This window comes from Sardina pilchardus, chromosome 1 (assembly GCF_963854185.1).
Source record: "Sardina pilchardus chromosome 1, fSarPil1.1, whole genome shotgun sequence".
NCBI classification, from domain to species: domain Eukaryota; kingdom Metazoa; phylum Chordata; class Actinopteri; order Clupeiformes; family Clupeidae; genus Sardina; species Sardina pilchardus.
Window position 1 is genome coordinate 30,476,059 of NC_084994.1, and position 21,046 is coordinate 30,497,104.

General features: G+C 40.7%; 2 protein-coding genes and 1 long non-coding RNA gene across 3 annotated transcripts; 2 read left to right on the top strand and 1 right to left on the bottom strand.

Moving 5' to 3' along the window:
- The first annotated feature begins 1,926 nt into the window (after positions 1 to 1,926).
- LOC134078079 (B-cell receptor CD22-like) lies at positions 1,927 to 7,617 on the top strand. Its single transcript, XM_062533736.1, has 10 exons — positions 1,927 to 1,997; positions 3,725 to 3,795; positions 4,115 to 4,462; positions 4,603 to 4,848; positions 5,003 to 5,338; positions 5,435 to 5,689; positions 5,844 to 6,110; positions 6,359 to 6,631; positions 6,873 to 7,148; positions 7,499 to 7,617. Exons 1-10 carry the CDS (start codon positions 1,927 to 1,929, stop codon positions 7,615 to 7,617), a joined length of 2,262 nt encoding a protein of 753 aa, XP_062389720.1.
- An 88-nt stretch (positions 7,618 to 7,705) lies between these two features.
- Positions 7,706 to 9,613, top strand: LOC134072704 (uncharacterized). Its single transcript, XR_009937197.1, has 3 exons — positions 7,706 to 7,810; positions 8,014 to 8,303; positions 9,200 to 9,613. It is a non-coding gene; the product is annotated as an uncharacterized LOC134072704 (long non-coding RNA).
- A 188-nt stretch (positions 9,614 to 9,801) lies between these two features.
- LOC134088022 (NLR family CARD domain-containing protein 3-like) lies at positions 9,802 to 21,046 on the bottom strand. The gene is made up of 6 exons (XM_062541912.1): positions 19,383 to 21,046; positions 14,900 to 15,076; positions 13,553 to 13,726; positions 12,422 to 12,595; positions 10,864 to 10,907; positions 9,802 to 10,672 (listed from the first exon to the last, which is right to left on the bottom strand). Exons 1-6 carry the CDS (start codon positions 21,017 to 21,019, stop codon positions 10,134 to 10,136), a joined length of 2,745 nt encoding a protein of 914 aa, XP_062397896.1. The 5' UTR covers positions 21,020 to 21,046; the 3' UTR covers positions 9,802 to 10,133.

The window sequence follows — 21,046 nt, forward strand, 5'->3', positions numbered from 1 at the left end:
ACTTCAACAATTCACAACAACAATTCATTGTCAATGCGAGACATCCATATATATTTACTTTGTTTGATTTGTGCTTATAGTGAATATTTCTTGTTTGTTTGCTGTGGATGTCAATGTTCTAATGATAATACCAATAGGTATAATGATAACAGTTTTTTCCAAATAAATGGATGAAATTGTCTGGCCTACATATTTGCATATTGTATAGGCCTACATATTTTGTGTTAACTCAAACTTTGCCAGCCTACTACAAGGTGTTCTTGTGAAGTCAAGCTACTTAGAAAGGCTGCAAAACCTAATGATGTACATCACAGAGGATATAGATTATAGTTACAGTATAGTTACAGTCAGCATCAGCGTCAAGGCTTTCTAATAACACCACTATATACTTACTGTATATATACACGGACGTGTACTTATTTATGCAATATACACCAAGAGGCCATAGACTAAAACCCCCTTGGATGTCCTATAATCACTGGAACCTACAGGCTCAAATGGCTTATTGTTTTTCTAAGATGGCTACTACATAATGTATACAGTACATAGTGTTACAAGATGTGCTAAAATGAAGGCACAGCAATGTCAAATGTCATTCTTTCGCCAAGAAATGTATTTATTCTATCAGAATGGTTGCCAAGCAACGTCGAGATACAGCAGCTCTAACTTTTTGATAAATTAGTGGTGGCACAGCAATATAGAATGAGATGTGGTCAACATGAAGGGTTGTGCTTGGTTTTTACAAACACATGGAACACTGTTCAGCCTATCATAATCAAGGACTAGAAATGCTCTTTAGAAATGCACTTTTAGAAATGCACTTTTGACATGGTTCGTTATGTGCCAAGTGGAGCTGTGTGCTAGTGTGTTGCCATCACAGCTGAAGGTCAGAGTCACTGTTGCCCTGAGGGAGACCATTTTCAGTGTATATAATTAACAGTATACAGATACAGTATTTACCAGATGGACAGTATGTACATTTCCTGTTCACTTGCATCTCGCACTGGTGAGCTGGAATGAAAAGAGGGGAAGAGGGAGGGAAGAGAGAGAGAGAGAGAGAGAGAGAGAGAGAGAGAGAGAGAGAGAGAGAGAGAGAGGGAGGGGGAGGGTTACAGGGGTGAAGAAAGAAAGGAAGGAAGAAAGAAAGAAAACATTTTCACCATGGAAATAGCTGGGAATGCTATGAAACTAGGCAATGGGGGCTTGTGAGACGATTGAAACAGGTAAAAGACACAGATACAAACCCTGTTGGAAAGAGACACGCAGAGAGAGAGATACTTCTGTACATTAATACACACAGAAACACACACCCACTTCCCCTTCTTGGTTCTATGCCAGCCCATAGGAGCCTCTCCCCCAACGTCTTTCTTTGATATGAAATGTCCCCCTCTGACTTGTATGAGCTCAGGTCAATGAGGCCTGATCGGAATTGACAATGGAAGCTCAAAACTTGTAATATTCAAAATGACTTAATAACTTTATGATAAACTATAATGTGGCTGTCATGGAACACAAAATCAATGAACATGAAATGAGCACAATAGGAGGGTTAACACATCTGTGTGACCATCCCTCTGTAACATCCCTGTAGGCTTAAAAAATATAGGGAAGTATAATGTGTGGTTAGAATAAAAGATGGAGAAGTAGGCTACAGTGTCTGCATCTGTGTTCTCAGCTCCTCCTACTTCAGATGAACATTAGATTATAATATAGATATTACTATGGACTTATAATAAGCCATAGTGCAGTCATGGAACACGCTAATTAACATGAAATGAGCACAACATGAGGGTTAAAACATTTGCGTGATCATCCCTCCACATCCCTGTAGGCTAAAGGTTAGGGAAGTATATTGTGTGGTTAAAACAAAGATGGAGAAGTAGGCTACAGTGTCTGCATCCGTGTTATCAGCTCCTCCTACTTCAGATGAACAAATACAAACAAAAACACTCAGACTTTTACCAGAAGTTCCTGCTCTCTGTCTCTGCAAACACAAGGTACGTAACACTTATTTCGTTAATAGCTCTTTTTTTAGCATGTGCAGCACTTTAAGAAGCGTTTCTTATGCGTTATTATGGTTTGTATAACATCGTTTAGTTATTGTCATTAAGCTATTGATTGAATTGACATTGTTGTTTATTATTGCTACTCCCCTTAATGTAGTATTCCCAACTTTTAAATAGTTTGCTGTATAGTATTGTTGTTATTATTTGTATGTTGCTTTGGATAAAAGTAGGTGCTAAATCCTATAACCGTAGCCATGTACAATATCAGAAAATAAACATGAAAGGTAGAAGGAGAGAACGGTCAACGAAGGTGATAGATTCTGTAGACTCTTGAACTGTACACCACTTGTACCAAATTGTAAAATGGCTGAAATGTATTTGACTCATCAAGTCCTTGTTATGGTGTCCAGCACAGCTTGAGGAGTAGATGGTTGTGATCGGCTCTGCTTCATAGGTCAGGTGCACACAAGTTCATTCCCCCAGAGTGTAGCACTGTAGCCGTAACTCAGGCTAGGTAGAACCAATTGTATTGGCTCTCTTTGACTTCGTGAAAGAGAGATCTGTGTGAAAAATAGCCAGATTTCTCATTCAACTTTGGGGGCAGAGGTAAGGTATATGCATTTTTAGAAGCATTCTAAACATACCTAAAGCGTGTGCACCACACTAAATGTACTGAATGTGATATGAACTGTGAATATACAGTATCAGTCATCATCAGCTGCTGAAAGTGAAAAAGGAAGTTTCTCATCTGTCCCAGTAGGTAAATGTGACTGTGGTTCTACACTATCACAGATAGGGCTGCCTATGCTGGGATAGCACCCTTGGAATGTTTGGATATAGATGTCAGTGCCCTACAACATGTGCATATTGTGTTGTGCTTTTCAGTACAGTGATTACTGAAAATAAATTATTGTTACTCTAGTTTTGTGAACATGCATGAGGTGCATGTTCAATGCACTAGCACAATGCCAAATATAGTTGTTAGATATGAAGACTGTGGTGTTAAAAACAAGCTACAATGATCATCAAAAGGTCGGGTGCATCGAAAGCCCTTGCTCTTTCAGAAAAGGGGAAATATTGTGTTGCACTTTTTTACCAGCCAGTTTGTTCCTGCTCACAATGTTAGAGTGATGGCTAGAGAGTTACACCATAAAGAACAGGAACTTTGTTAAGTGGAAATGTTACAACTCTTGCTGCACTATCTATTTTTGACTGACCCAGTGATCACAGTGCTACAGTAGGTGACCATTATGTTTATTCACTCATTACCATTATCTCGTTCATCATCATTTCCTCATGATTAATTCAAGGTGCGTCATACTGTAAATGCCAAGTATACCAGATCATCAGTTCAATTGAGGCAAAGGTATAGTTCTATCCACATCATTTTAGAGTTATGAAGGATCGTTTTTTTTATTTTGAGGAATAGCAATGAGTTTTTAAGTTGTGAAGAATAGTAGGGATGAACTAAGACTGAGACAGGTCCTGGAGAGAGAGAGAGAGATGGGAAGGAGGGCCAGCTCACATGGGTCTTGTAATGTAACATACTGGCACATCTGTTACCTTGCCACTGTTACACTTGTACAGTTATGCACATACTGTACTCTGTTGAGCAAACAATTAACTGGACTATTAAATTAAGTCCTGGAAGTAGTTTAGTCCAGGCCTACACAGTCACATGTGCATTGCTGTTTCTATATTGTTTGTCTTTCATACAGGCAGGGTGATGCAGCCATGTCATTCATGAAAGGCGATGTGATTCTAATGACACTTTTTTACGTCTTATCAGGTAAATTAGAACATACGTATATTCATATTTCCTATAGGGCTGGGTATTTTCTTTCATGAATTCCCTTTGTGCATATGCCAACATTTAAACGAGTCATCTCTCCAGACTGAAATTCCCTTAAGGGCCAAAGTTGTGGCTGGCTCCATGCACAATACATGATCTCAAAGTGATGTTATGAAGTTATGAGTTTTTAATACATTTCACCCAGTTCATCAATTGCTGTATAATCAAACTCCTATGACAGACCAGCAGCCATCTTGGATGCAGTGTCTAAATACTGTATCTCTTACAGTAAATGTCTCTGTAATTGTGTTTGTAGGTGCTTTTGTTGAACAAATTGATGGACAAGACTACAGTGTGACATATGCCTCTAACAACATCTGTGGTTTAAGGGGGTCATTTGTGGACATTCCCTGCACTTACTCATATCCAAGTGGTCATCAAATCATAGAGGCATTCTGGCACCTTAAACAGGGGAGGGTTGACTTGAGTCAGGATTCCAGATATCAGGGGCGTGTGGAATATCTTGGGGATAAAAGGAACAACTGTAGTCTACGAATCAAGAATCTGAGCAACCGTTACACTCGGGAACAATACAGATTCAGATTTATAACTGATGACTCACAAGGGAAATACTCTGGATCTGAGGTCTCTCTGACACTTACAGGTTAGTAATGTCAAAAATGTCAAATTCAATTGATATTTTGTTTGTAAAGTCATCCTATTCATGGACACACTGCAATTTTAACAATAACATACCATTTGTCCCTGTTATCTTTGTTTCTGTTGTTGTTTTGTTTCGCTTAGATCTTCATGTGTCAGTGAGACCAGAGCCTGTGAAAAAGGGAAATGAAGTGACACTGACCTGCAGCACCACCTGCAGTCTGAGTAACAACCCCACCTACATCTGGTACAGGAACTCACAGCCTCTGAGTTACTCACACATAACTAGCAGCAACACTCTGTCCATACCGACATTTAACGTGAGAGTGGATGCTGGTTATTACTCCTGTGCTTTAAGAGGACATGAGGGTCACCCATCACCGTCTGTCTGTAAGTGATCAGTGCAATCAGTGTATGGAAATGAAAAGGTGTTAACATCTAACACCTGTTTGATTAGTGAAAACAGTGACAGTTTTGCAATAATGTCAATATTATAGACACACACAGTTCCATTAACCCTTCCTTGTGTGTGTCCATGTTTCAGGTGTTCTGAGTTGCTGGAGTGTGACCTACACCCCACAGAGCATCTGTGCCTTGAAGGGCTCCTCAGTGGAGCTCCACAGCTATTACACATACCCTCGTGATCAAACAATTATGAAGACACTCTGGTTTATCACATGGCCTCATAATAGAGAACCTGATGATTTGATAGACGATGATAATTATCAGGGTCGGGTGACTTATACCGGTGACAACAAGAATAGTCACACTCTTAGCATAAGCAACTTGACCGTTAATGACTCAAACAAATATCGCTTCAGGGTTATATCTCAAGAAGGAGAAATGGTGGCTGGATCTGATCTCCATCTCTCAGTTACAGGTGATTTGGTTTAATATAAACCATATATGACTGTAGTGCAATATTTTCTTATATCATTTAAAGACAGAGTACACTAATACGATCTCGTTTTTTCAGAACTGCAGGTAGTGATGAGTCCTGTGACAGTGAAGGAGGGAGACAATGTGACACTGACCTGCAACACCACATGCAGTCTGAGTAACAACCCCACCTACATCTGGTACAGGAACTCACAACCTGTTTATGATCTACACAATACTGACAACCAGCTGGCTATAGACTCTGTCTGCACTAAAGATGCAGGCAAATACTCATGTGCTGTTAAGAGACATGAGATTCACAGTTCACCTGCAATTACTCTCAGTGTCAGATGTAAGTATGCATGATTTGTTTGGACTTGTGTGATAAAAGTCTATAAAGCTAATACATATGATACCTGCATCCAATTGTGAAAGGTTGTGCCTGTTTAGATCTTTGTTGGCACAAACATTTGAAGTCATAATCTGACACAAACGTTTTCTGTCAGATGCCCCAAGAAATACTTCGGCATCAGTCCGTCCTTCTGGTGAACCAGTGGAGGGCAGTTCAGTAACTCTGACCTGCAGCAGTGATGCCAACCCACCAGCACACTACACCTGGTACAAAATGCTCAACGATCGCTCTTCTCAAGCTGGACTGAGTCAGAATCACAGCTTCACAAACATCAACTCTGAGCAGAGTGGACTCTATTACTGTGTGGCTGAGAATGAGATTGGGAATGACACATCTTCAGTGGTACAGATCAATGTAACCTGTAAGTGCTGAACTTGAAATGCACAGCCTCAATTAGAAAACAAAAAAAAACACACAAGTTGCTACAGCCAGTACCGAACACAGCCAGGCAGCTACAGCGCCACACTCTGGGGGTAAATGGAAGCACATGGACATTTCTCATAGAGTGTAGCACTGTAGCTGCTATTAACCGCTGTAATGGTCTTTCTGTCCACAACATTTTAGGCAAGCAAAATTTTCTCTATCTCTTTCCATATTCAAAATCTGCAGATGCTCCAAGAAACACCTCAGCATCAGTCAGTCCCTCGGTTGATATAGAAGAGGGCAGTTCAGTGACTCTGACCTGCAGCAGTGATGCCAACCCACCAGTGCACAACTACACCTGGTACAGAGGGAGGCATGGTTCAGAATCCATATGGCTTGCACAAGGCTGGAGTTACAGCATCACTAACATCAGCGCTGAGCACAGTGGGCTTTACTACTGTAAGGCAGAGAACAATCTCGGGGCCAGCAAATCTAATGGCACATTTTTGGATGTGTTCTGTGAGTACTACTAGATGCTACTAACTAGACTTCTTCCAACAAATACAGGAATTAAGCACACAAATCATAGTACAGAATCCATATTTATCAAAGAGTAAATTAACAGCTGATGCCACTAGGACCAACATCTCTCATGTTCCCTTGTTCAACCGTTATCTGTGATCTTCAGAACATCCCGGCAGTCACGACATCCAATATACTGTATTTTGTAGTACATAATATGATGTTGCTTGTGAACTAGACTCCCCCAGGATGACCTCAGCATCACTCAGCCCCTCTGATGACCTTCATCATGAGGGCAACTCAGTGACTCTGACCTGCAGCAGTGATGCCAACCCACCAGTGCACACCTACACCTGGTACAGGAAGACCGGAGATGGAACAGTTCTTCTGGGCACAGAGAGGATGCCCAACCTCACTCTTCACCTCGTCTCTGGTGTAGATGGACTTTATCACTGTGAGGCGCAAAATAAGGTCGGCTCGAATAACTCAACGGCGGTCAGGATCTTTTTGCCAGGTCCAGTGCATTTTTTTTTATTATTATTATTTTTTTTTACTTTCACTTAAAAAATGTGTGTCAGTATAAAGTGGTGGTGGTTTTGGCAACATCACAATATCACAACATGACAACAAGTTTAAAAGAATAATTACGCCTGAAGCGCCACTTTTAAGCTTGTCCGCATTGTCGTTTTCAAGTCAAATGGCCTTTCGAAAGGGAATCGTAGAGGCACTACTATTTTGAGACATGATCGCATCAAAATCACTATTTTAACTAACAGACTCGACACAACACGAGACTTTGATCTAAGTGTCATCAGTGTCTACATATGAACTTAAGTATTGTATTTGTAAAATGTCTCTCTTCAGATTCAGGCTTGCGCAGCACAATACTCTTCAGTGCCTTGGGGGCCATCTTGGCTGTAATTCTCCTGCTGGTCATTGTCATTGTATGCTGGAGGCAAGTGACAACAGAAACATACTTTTGATATTTGATTATTGTAAATCATCTTCTCCTGATTACAGAAAAAAATAGTCTGCATTGAAATGTTATAGTTTTTCCATCTATCTTTTAACTGCATACACGTCCCTGCTTTTCAAAATGTGTCGATATTTTTGGACTATAGGAGACAGAAAAATAACTCAGCCAAAACTGTAAAGAACACTCACAGCAACACAACGGTAAGCATTGTATTTACACTTATCAGCACACAGTGACCTGACTTGTAAGCCTGGTGGAGGACTGAGACACCTGGCCCCCAACCTCTTCGCTTAATCTTGCCCCATAATATACAGTAGTAACATAAAATGCATCATGCCAGACAACTAGAAACATACTAGGCTACTTGAGGAATTTCCGCTACTTTTGTCACTTTCTTTCACAGGGAGTCTCTAATCCTGCCTGCTGTGACTCTTCCGTGGACTGTTGCGCTGGTCAGATAGATGCGACAGATCACAAAAATGAGGATGATGGAGTCCAGTACACCAGCGTCCAGTTTAAGCCCAAAAACCAGCAGGAGGTGCCCAGCCAGGACGAGGGCGTCCAGTACGCCAGCGTCCAGTTCAGCAAATCCAAACCAGAGCCCAACGTTCCTGAGCCGCCTCCAACTGTCATGCCACAGGAGGAGACCCAGTACGCCTCACTGAATCTGCAGGGACTCAGTGCTGCCACCCAGTGAGTATTTACTGACATTACAGGAACCTTTGTAAAGTTAAAACGTAAATCAGATTTCCCGGCCAAGGGAAAAGGCCAAAGGAATTTGGTCTCTGGATTTATCCCATCCGTGAATTAGTGAGCACACTAGGCTATAGGTGCCGTGCTCTAGGGCACTTCAGCCGTGGATGTGGGCATGGGAGAGCAGTGCTCAACCTCTTCCCCTACCCTACGTTTTGCCCAACTGGTCGGGGATTGATAGTTTAGGTTCAAATGTATGATAACCAAGGAAGAACAATACATCTAGTTTTAATTGTGTTTTGAGGATGGTAGATTGCAGAGGTGGAAAACTCAGTGAGTAAAAGTCTGACCATGTATTGGTTTTACCTGTGCACTTAGCACAGGTGATCTCATCAATTAGCTGCTCTACCTAGCTGAAGAGTTGTGCTAATTTAGAATCAGCTGGTTTTAAAATGAATGGTTGGCACAGATATGTGGTCGGACTTTTACTCACTGAAGCTGGAGTTTTCCACCTCTGGTAAATTGCACTATGCTAGGGGCTGCTGTATTTGCACAGATGCTGTCAGGAACTGAACGAATGAATATGGCTGGAAGTTCCACATCCTTAAAACAGTGGCTGCAGCATATCTGTCATTTAATATAAACCTTAAATCATAAAGCTGTCTCAATCTACAACATTTTCCAACAAGTAAATCAAATATACTCATTTGTCAACTTCTATGGTGTCGTAATATACAGTATAATCTTTGTAAATACACACTTTATAAATTCGCATATTTGGCCCATGCTGCCCTTGCAGCAATTCATGCATAATGTCACAGTGAAATAAATCGCTGATAAATCAGCACACTTAGGTGTGAAAAGCTGCCACTGACTGAGATGTTCTCTCTCCACAGAACAACGGCTGAATCTGTGATCTACAGCGCTGTCAATACAAATACCAAACCGTAACAGCAAGACACCATGGTTTGAAGAAGACTACGGCTTGATTTTAGGATTGTCTGATGAAAAGTGGTGTTTGCATTGATGCGTGTAGTTTAGGACTGTGTTAGTAATCAAATTAACCAATTAGCCGTGATGATAGATGATTGTTTACACTTATGAAAACAACATTATCGAAGCTTTGTTGTTCCATGAACGGCATGACATGAACGGCAATACTATATTACTAAAATACTATATTTTGTGTTCCTGTTATTCCACAAATATGGTTACTGCGCATTGATAGGATAAGATAGAGACATGCACATTGAGATGGTAGTAAGTAACGTGACTGAGTTGAGTTTGAGTAAAGAGAGCAGCAAGCTCACGTTAACAAGAAATACGTTGTCTGGTCTTCTTCAAATCTGAATATGCAGTATTAAGGTTGAATGTGTGTGTGTGTAATCACATCATACACAACACACACCAAAGACATGTTAACCAAATTACATATTTAATTTATTATTTAAATAAAACAACTGTTCCTTCTCTCTCACTCTCAAGCATATCAGACGATGGAAATGTCTCTGCAGCAACAAACTAAACTCTTAATACTCCCAGCCAACACACACACACACACACACACACACTCTCTCTCTCACACACACACACACACAAACACACAGATGCAAACACGCACAGAGATGCACACACACGCACATAGACAGAGGAAACAGCTAATACAGAGAGGAGGGACAACAGAATGAGAGATAATCTTGAACTGAAATATACACACACACACAAACACACCACATACGCACACACAAGTAGAGAGAACACATACAGGAGTGTGTAAACAGGAGTTGTAAACAGGAGTGTGTGGCTCTCCTCTGCTGCAGGATTAGGAGGTCATGTGATCTGGCACAGGGACACTGAGGAGTGATTCCAAACAAAAAACCCAGGATAGAGGGGCTCAGTGAATGTGGAGTGGAACGTGTGCAGGTGGGTGAGTGTGTTAGAGGAGACGCTGTAGAAGGACAGAGTGCCTGCTGGCCAGTCCAGGTACACTCCTACTCTGTTGGAGAGGGAGGAGGGGGTAGGTATGACAATCTCCCTACTATTGTGCCAGGCAGAGTACCTGGTACAATCGATCCTCAGACTCCAGGACTTGGCGTTCCATCCAAGCAAGCTCATCTGCCCACTCTCATCTGTCCTCGGGGTGCTCTTATAGGCCACTGCTATAAAAATCTCATCAAAACTGCACTCAGCCTCCCAGTAGCAGCGTCCAGTCAGACCCTCTCTACACAGCACATGAATGATGGAGTCAAATCTCTCTGGGTGGTCAGGATACGGCTGCTCCTCACTCACACGCGTCACCTTTCTGTTCCCCTCAGAGAGAGAGAGAAGTCTGTGTGCTGTGTTTGGGTCCAGTGTGAGCTCACAGGCATCTGCACACAAGAGGAGAGGAGAGAGGAGAGAACATCCTCATCAGAACATGGGGCAGGAAAGGACATGTATACAACAGACAGACAGACAGACAGACAGACAGACAGACAGAGACAGACGGACAGACAGACAGACAGACACACACACACACACACTTAATGCTGCCATTGTAAATCATGCATAAGTCACTCACATTTTATTCCTGGTTTAATCCTGAATTCTCCTCCATAGTCATACCTTAAGAAAGATGAGAGAAGAAAATACAGTTTTGACACAACACTTTAGTATGTGAACTGAGACAGTAATGCACTTTAGAGAGTGTACAGTATATCGAGCTAGCCTGGCTAGCGCCTACCACATCTCAAATGAGACGTGGTCTGGCAACCAGACGTTCATTTTCTCATATTTGAAAAAATGCCCATTGGGCGCCACTGATGTCTATCAAATGCGCCTGTGGATAGCCCATCATGGTCTTGCTTTCTCCCCTGTTCTGTGATTGGTCACCAACATTAGGTGAACATTTGGCTTTCCAGACTGCCTTAGCAGCGTGAATGAAATCACCGCACAAGGCAGGATGGGAACACCCAGGCTAATATCGAGCAGGATATTTATCAAGAGTAGCTCCTATTAAGCAAAGCAAAAGTAAAGTGACTTCGAGGGGGATTACTGTAAGTGTGTTAGTGTGCATTTATCCAAAGCAGACTAAAATAGAACATCCTGAGTGATCGTAAATATACAGTTACCTCCATAAGTATTGGAACACATGCCAAAGTTGACTATTATGTGGAATATAAAATCATCTATTGGAAATTGATCTTAATGCCTTAAATAAAAAAAAAGATAAGAAATATCCCTTTAAGGACATCATTTTTTTTGTGAATGAATAATGCATTGTTCCTTAAAATACAGGTGTCATGCTACCCCTATGCTAACCCTATGTGTTCCCAGAGACAGGCAGTTTTTTTATTTTTATATTTTTTAAAAGCCAGTTATTTCATGGATCCAGGACACTATGCACCCTGGTAAAGTGCCCTTGGCCTTTGGAATAAAAATAGCCCCACATCATCACATACCCTTCACCATACCTAGAGATTGGCATGGTTTTATTTCAGTTAGCCTATTAGCTGGTTTGATTGGCATTGAGCTCAATGCGAATGAAACCAGCTAATAGGCTTTCGAAATCGTGTTTTTTTTTTTTTTCAGTCAACGGGAGCCATAAATAGAATAGAACAGAATATATACTTTTTTGATCCCGTGAGAGAAATTCATTTCTCTGCATTTAACCCAATTTAACCGAATTAGTGAACACACACAGCACACACAAATACGTCACACCAAAGAATATTTTGCCGGATTGAGTGACAACAGTGTAACGGGTTGGACATATGAAAAGTTGAGATGCTAATTTTAGTACCTAAGTGTGTTGTATTGCTGAGGATGTACCCTAAGTTATTTGTGTATTTCATTATTTACCTACAAATTGTTCAAAGAACAGAGCTCCTTCGCCCTTCAGTAAGTCACTGTGCAAGCTGCGTTAATGATCTGTAGAAGTGTAAACTATTCAGCATCATTTGTGAACTGGGGGACTTTTACCTGCAGTACTTAAAGGGCCATGACATGCCCAGTTTAATATGTGGGACGAGAACATGTGGAAAACATGAAAATATCAGAACGGCCTCCAACGGAGGATGCAAATGGATGACCAGCTCCACTAGAACCTCATCAAACTCAGATAAACACCCAGCACTCACCTGAAAGTCTCTAGTTTACAGCTGGGATCTTTCAGTCTGTCTGTGAGCTCTCTGACACCTGAGTCTCCTGGGTAATTGTAGCTCAGATCCAGTTGTTTGAGGTAAGAGGGGTTTGATTTGAGGGCAGAGGACAAGAAAGAACAGCCCTTCTGTGTGATCAGACAATGAGACAATCTGAAACAAAACATCATCTTTCCTCATTATTAGAGACTAGCACTAGCACATTCATTCAGTAATTAAGAATGGAAAAAATGGTGGAAATAAGCGAAATAAGAATATATTTTCCCTTCCAAGAATAATATATAGTCGTTTCTGGTAAACAGACAGAAAAGTTTGTTGTATTTAAATCAAAGTGTTGGCTGTACACAGATAGGGGGGTAGGCAGAACCTGTGAGATACATTCAGTGGTTATGTGACCTGCATCACAACTATTGCACAAACGGACATAGATAGTTGGCACGACTATCCTGTCAATATATCCAAACTGGAATGATTTTGTAAAAATTAATAATTAATTTGTGATCAATTACTGACGATAAACTAAAATCAGCACTTGCATAATCTACAATCAGGAGTCCTGTGATACTAGAATGAAAGGTCAAGCAAACAAACCTTAACCCTCATGTTATCCTTGGGGTCAATTTGATGTTAATCCTTCACCTCCACAACCAAAGTAGTTACATTGTGTACAGGGGGGATAAGTCGAGAGAGGTTTGCTATTTACAATAGCAAAGTAACATAAATGCGTTTGCGACTCTGGAGGAAGCTCTACACTTGACAAAAATACCAAAATCTGCATAGTATACCTTTTAGCTATTTAGGAAAACATACTTTACTAATGGTATGACACATAGCTTGACTTTATGCAGGCAAAAGGGATTTGAGGACAAGAAAACACCGCCTTTCTGGGTGATCAGACAACAAGAAAAAAACACACCCACATTTATTGTTGAAAAAAATCTGTACCCACATAAAACTGCATAGATGTACTGTACAGATACAGTACAGTAAAAGACTAACAATATTGTAAGAAACATGGACTTGCAAAATTACATGTCTCAGCATTATACAACCATATTTACAAATCTGTCATTTCTTCATGCATAATGGGGGTAACATTCATCAACTCACCTCAGTGTCTCCAGCTTGCACTGTGGATCTCTTAGTCCTACACAGAGCAGCTCCACTCCTTCATCCTGCAGGTCATTGTCACTCATGTCCAGTTCTCTCAGATGGGAAGGTGTCCTCTGCAGCACTGATGCCGTCATTTTACAGCTTGCTTTAGAGAGGCGACATTGATTTAGCCTGTTTAACAAATACAGGTGATGTGTAAGAAAAATATAAGGGTGTTGGTAGGGAAAAGGATGTTTTGTTGATGCAGCATTCAATCTTCATTTCCGTACAAAACAATAACGAAGCACGTAAAACAAACTCAACATCTCTCCCCCTTGTCTGATTATCAGTGGCCTGCCTCCAAGCCCATAAAACAATTGACTGAAGTCATGCACACCTCAGATTGTTTCTTGACCCTGAATGAGGCCATCGCAAGGATTTACATTTACATTTATTTATCCAAAGAGACATTACATTCTATTACAAAGGACATTCTCCCCAGAGTGGGGTAAAGGGCCTTACTCAAGGGCATGACGGTGGAATTGAACCCACCACTTTTCAAGCTACTGCATACTAGCCCAGTGTATGCCAGTCAACCCTTTCATTTAGTCATTCATACACATTTCCACTTGCTGCCTTAAGGGGACAAAGACATTCCCAGATCTGCTAGAGTCAACCTGAATCAGGGTGTGACATTAGCAAACCGTGACCAAAGACCTCAGGCGCTTGTGCCAAGGCATCCTATCCATCACAGACTACAGGTCCCAACCACCACCCAGTGATGACAACACCGACCTCCTCAATACACTTCTGTCAGGACCACTTAAGTCAAAAATACACAAGACAGATATATCTTTAGAACCAACTTTATTTTGTATTTGGCGGTATGGCTCTGTTCAGAGGAAATTCCCTGTCTTCCCTGAGCTCCATGGAAAGCCAAGACAGTAACAACAATGAAAGCCCCTCCCAGTCTGGACAATGAAGTACTCTGTCTTGACCCAGCCTCTGTCCAGAGGACCTTACACATCAAACACTAACAACGCTACCATCCTATAGCACTCACTCAAATCATGATGAGTGCAATGACATGCTGGTCAAGTAGTGCTGCCGCGATTAATCGACATAATCAAACTAATCGATTATGAAAATTAGTCGTTGCCAATTTTTTTAGTCGACTAATCGTTTTGCTATTGACCCCCTATTTATTTTTGGTCTCCCGTCTCTAACGGCTGTAATGTTATTAATTATGTTATTAACTCTACAAAAGTAGGCTGATATTGATATGAGCTTCAGTTGAGTTAAAAATAAAATGGACATCCAGACAACATGCAACGCAAATCGTTCTAAGACAAATGATTCACTTACCAGACCCTCCTAGAGACACTGACTACAGGGAGCATTCTGTGGAGCCCTTCCTCTGATCTCAGGTATTTCTTCAGATCAAACTCCTCCAGCTCTTCAGCTGACATCAGCAGCAGGTACGCCAGAGCTGAACACTGGGTTGGAGTCAGTTTCTTCTCCTCGTCTGCTGAGCTCATGTATCTGTGTAACAGAAGAGATGCATATTTTAACATTTCTGAATATTCTTCAAATCAGTGGGGGTCAATGAGTTATTTCCTGACTACAAGGATGTTTATTTGTCACATGCATATGATTACTAATGTAAAGAATGCAATAAAATTGTCAGTTCCTTCGCCTATTGTGCATATTGTGCAAAATCAATTCTAGCTTTCTATCAATAGCTTTTGGTCCACATTAGCAAACTCAATCCCAACATCCCAGACAAATATCTGAGATCAGCCTTTTATGCACTTAAATTAATATAGATACAATATCAATAAAAATAATCGGTAAAACTTTATTTTAAGACACACATATTCACCATTAATTAGCTGCTTACTAACATGTATATTAGAAGCATACCAGCCATTTGTTAGTCATTGTAAGTCACTAATTAAAGAGTCACTTCACCCCATAACTCCACCCAATTCACATTTCTGAAAACGGCTTTCAAAATGGGCGAGACGTTCTGAAATTTGGAGAGAGAGTGCAGCACTGCTGCAACCAATCAACCATGGTGATTTCGTGTCAATCTGGGAATGAGTGCTGCAGACATGGCTTATCACAGGTAGGCTAATCAGGGCAGCAGGTGTTGGGGCGTTTCAGTCCTAATTTGTAACGACCCGGTGACGTAGTGTCGGACTAGAAGTGCAAGACAACGTCAGCATTCCAATAGTATTTTGGACCAACATGCCATGGCATGTTTTCAAACGGTAGTATGCGCAAGAGAGCAATATCTCCAATACAAAATCAGACGAAATGTTACTTTTGTCGAGAAACACGATTTTTGTCAATATTAACCCTGGTAATAGTACAGTTCACCACTTATGAGTATTTTCAATCAATCAACAGCTCAAAAAACCTATTTTAGGGTGCAGTGACCCTTTAATACCTTATTCTGTAAGACCATATTCTACCCTTACTAGACCCTTAATTAAGAATTTTCCCTATGTAAGCTCCTAATTACTCCTTATTCATAGTTATTAAATACGTTGTTGCATATGAATTATGACCTAAACATACATGTCTCAGTATGGGGCTTGCAAGGTGGTAGTACCGCAAGAACAGTTTTTCACCCAGGGTTTCCCGCAGCGCTTTCCTGATAAGGCGGCCGCCTTAACAACACAGGGCTGCCGCCTTAACTAGCGTCTTCAATAAATAAATAAATAAATATTATGTATAGTGATATTCGCCGTATTACTCTGTCATGTTTTCTCCCTGTCATTCCAAACCGTAGCCGCTAGTCTCCCTTCTCTGTAGAACGCATAAAAAAACAAACTTTTTCAAATCGAGTTGACCTATGCGCACAGGCGACGCGCTCATTCAGCATGAGTATTTAATATCAGGTTCCACTGCCACGCATATCTCAGAGTGACTGCAAACACAGCCTAAACCTAGCTAGATTTGACGACTCTCACAGGAATGGTTCTCCGTTGAATCTACCAAATGTGTGGGATGAGCGGCACTTTTGAGCGCAAATCTTTTTTTTTTTTTTTTTATCACTCGTCTATGAATGCACAGCCCACTGCATCTTGTAATTTGTTGTGACAAACACTTGTGCCATCTAGCCTACAGCTAACAACAACTTGTGACGGCTATTCATTCACGTGTTGTAAAATTCTGAAATTGTCTGAGGTTTACACAGGCTAGTTTAAACTTTAAAATGTAGCCTCTTGTCTCCCATGCCAGTTTCATTCATCCCGACCGGGCGGGACGCACGTTTCCGTTTTGTAGAAATAATTCCTGAATGTTTTTGTTCAGAGCTGAACATGCAACTGTATTTGACAGATGACAGATTTGGTTGCTAGTGACAAAATATTAGCGTTCAATGCGGTACGATCTCGCTATAGCATATATATACATTATAATTATGTTTTAAAAAGCATTAAAAACGTTCCTGCTCTCTTAGGCTATTATGAGCAACAGGCACGCACAATATACAGCTTCAATCAAAGAATTGCAGCTTTAGGCTACTAAATCACAATTCATTAACTTTACCATACAGTCGCAATGTTACATTTTCATACAGTTTCATCTTTATTTCATGGTATATTCTAAAATATCCACCATTACAAATATTCTTGGTTTTAATAGAATATTATAATATTGACTGGCTTTAAAATATATCCTATGGTGCTATGCTGAGCAGTGCAAAGGTTTTGAAAGATACAAAAGGCCCTGTATTGGAGTTGTAAACTTACACTTTTAAGGTATAATATTGTCTAAATTGTGTTAATGATGTTTCATTGGTTGCTGATACAATTAAATCTGATACAATGAATGTGAAATCCAGGTATATTGCTGTCATTAGTGTCACAATTCAACATTTTCAACATTAATGAAATTCTGACAGCCTACTAAATTTTTACTTCAGCTGACCTCCTTGTCTTAACCCTCATGTTGTCCTCAAATCTTACCGACGTTCGTTGTCCTTGGGGTCAATTTGACCCCAGCTAAAAAAACTCTCAAAAAATGATTAAAATTATTTTTTTTACCCAATTTTTTTTGTGGTAGGTACTTAACAAGAGTGTAATAACCACCATCAAAAGCCCTACAAAACAATCCCACCCCCCCACACCCCTTTATGAACCCTGGAACCCTGACTGGCAATATGGCCAATCCAGTGTCAACAGCCCAAAGGCTGACTTTTTGGACTTTTTCAGACCTGCCAAAATAACTTATATGTAATATGTACTTGTATATGCAATAATGATAATAACTACATGTTCTCATACTATTACAATAATAATATCCATAATTTGTCAAATATTCATTTTCATCATGTTTCATAAAAATGGGGTCAAATTGACCCCAATACCACCAACGTAACTATTTTTTTTACAGGACATTGGAAACATATTTTTGTGCAAATTTCATGTTTACTCTGTTGTACCCTTCAAATGAGGAAAAGTCATGAAACTTGAAGCAAAACAAAAAAAGTGAACCATATATTTTATGGTGTTAAACACTGTTTGGGGTCAAATTGACCCCAAGGACAACATAAGGGTTAAAGCAAATCAGAAAAGAAGTGATTTAGACAAGTGTGTGCTAGACTGCTCTTGTAGCCAACAATCCCCTCTCTACCCTTTGGGAATTGAACTGTTATATGATCCTTGGTGATGTAAATTATGAAAACCTCTTTCTTTGGTTGGTCTTGATGCGGCCTTGACTCCTTTAAGACTCGGTCTCGACTCAGACTTGCTTCCTAAAAGACTCGGTCGTTGTCAAACCAACAGTCTCAACCCCCCCCCCCCCCCCCCCCCCCATCGTAGGGCAGTGGCGGCGATGCGGCGGCGATGCGGCGGGGACGCTACGGCGACGCCCCCTTCCCCTGGACAGACACCACCTTAACTAACAAATTTTCTGGGGGAAACCCTGTTCACCCATAATAATACTTATCCATGTCGGTCTATTCAAATGGAAGTCAACACTAAACCACAAGTGCAAATAGTGTACATGTGTGAAATGTGAACACAGACCTAACTTTGGAATAGGGAACATACTGTATTCGGCATTATAAAGGCTTAGTGTTTACTTCCATTTGAACAGACCATCTTTGATAAGTATTATTGTGGGTGAATCACTGTTCTTGTAGTACTACCACCTTACAAGCCCCATACTGAGCCATGCATATTTAGGTCATGATTCATATGCAACAACTTATTTAAAGGGGACATATCATACCTCTTTTTAAACGAGGTTAGAATTGGTCTCTCCCAAATTGAGCCGTTTCTGGGCTGGCCACGCCTCCGGCTGCATGTATTGATTACGCTGCTTGTTTCACAGGTGAAAATGACTAAAACAGAGCTGGCATCAAACCACATATGTTAGACCCTGGTGCTAGGGTTGGTCTATGCAAATTCCCTTAGTATGACATCAGAATAAGGGAGCCATCCAAATGGCTCACAGCAGCATACTTTCTTGACACCAAAGTCTTTCTACTGATCTACAGAAAACGGATTGATGAGTTTTTTTCGCGCTTGGAGTGTTTATAAGAACAGTAGAGGCCTAAATATGAACACAAAGGCCCGCAAAAAGTGAGTTTTGCATGATATGTCCCCTTTAATAGCTATATATAAGGGGTAATTAAGAGCTTACACAGGGAACATTTTTAATTAAGGGTCTAGTAAGGGTAGAATAAGGTCTTGCAGAATAAGGTAATAATTAGTGATTTATAATGACTAACAAATAGCTAGTATGCTTCTAATATACATGTTAGTAAGCAGCTAATTAATGGTGAATATGTGTGTCTTAAAATAAAGTCTTACCAAAGAATCTTGTTGATTACCTGTTGATTTCCTCAACCAGTGAATCATCTCCAAGTTCATTCAGACAGTGGAAAAGGTTGATCATCCGTTCTGGTGGGATGTTTTTGCTGATCTTTTTCTTAATGTATTCAACTGTCTTCTTGATGCTCAGTTGTCTGACACCCAAATGTGGCAGGACATCATTCAGGGGGAACCAGACATCAGGCTCCAACATTGGAGCCAGTCCAAGAAGGAAGCGCACACAAAGATCCAATCGTCCATTTTTACTTAGTAAGGCCCTCTCCAAAGACATCTTATAGAGGTCGAACCTTGTGTTCTTGACCATCCATCTAGTCTTCTCCCAAGTGGTCTTGATAAAGAGATTTGCTTTGTCAATTGCATGTGTATGGAGCAAGTAAAGAGCTGCCAGAAATTCCTGTACACTCAGGTGCACAAAGCTGAATATGCTCTTTCCACTTACAGCACTTTCTTTTTTGAAGATCTGTGTACAAAGTCCAGCCTGCAATGCTCCTGTATTTAAATCAATGTCACATTCCTTCAGATCCCTCTCATAGAATATCAGGGTGCCCTCCTCCAGATATTTGAATGCTAGTTTCCCAAGTTTAACAAGAAGCTGCCCTTTTTCCTCTGGGCTCATCTCCTCCTCTTGGTATTTCTTCATTCTGGTGATCTGAAAGACACTGAATTGTGCGTACATTTCAGTCAACGTTTTGGGCATTTCCTGGTCAGAGACTCTTTTCTCTTTTCCCTTTCCTCCAAGCACCACTGCTGTGATCCGACAGAACACTGGGATGTGACACATTATGTAGAGGCTTCTCTTCGATTTTATGTGTGCTATAATTTGTTCAGCTTTCTCTGGGATGACCTTCTTAAAATACTCCTCTCTATTGCCTTCACTGAAACCTTGGATCTCTGTAACCAAGTCGAAAAGGTCACATAGGTCCTTGTTGGCTGCAGCTGGTCTCGTTGTTACCCAGATGAGTGCAGAAGGCACCAGTTTACCGGTTATTAGACTTGTTGTTAACACGGCAACAGATGCTTTTTCTTTTGGGTCACAGATGTGCTTGCTGAAGTTTAGCTCAAGTCTGCTTTCATCTAAACCATCAAATACAAAAAGAACTGTAGCCCCTTTTAAGTCAGTGGATTCTTTCAAATCGTCAAGGTCTGGGTAAAATTTAACGAGAAGGTCAGAGAGGCTATGGACCTCGTCTTTGTGCAAGTTCAGCTCTCGAAATGGAAGAACAAAAGTCAACTCTATTTTTTTATTCTCTATGTCTTCTGCCCAGTCCAAAACAAACTTTTGCACAGCAACACTTTTCCCCACTCCGGCTATTCCCAAAGTCAAGACCTTTGTGACAGGTTCATCTGCATAGAAATGGTCAGAGAATATGTTTGACAACTTGACTGTGTTCTTGGTCCCAGGGAATGTCCTTGTCTCAATTTGTTTCAAGTGAATTGTTGACACTTCATGTGCACTGTTGACCTCTCCAGAGTGTCCTTCTACAACGCAAAGATCAGTGTAGATGTCAGTTAGTTTTTCATCTCCTAGCTCTTGACGTACAAGGAAACATCTCTTCTTTAAGATGGACTGAAGGTGTTGCTTGAGTTGCCTGTTTGTCTCCTCTCTCTTCTTTTCCACTTCAATCTGTGTGGTCATTTTTTGTGGCTGGACTGTATGTTCAGC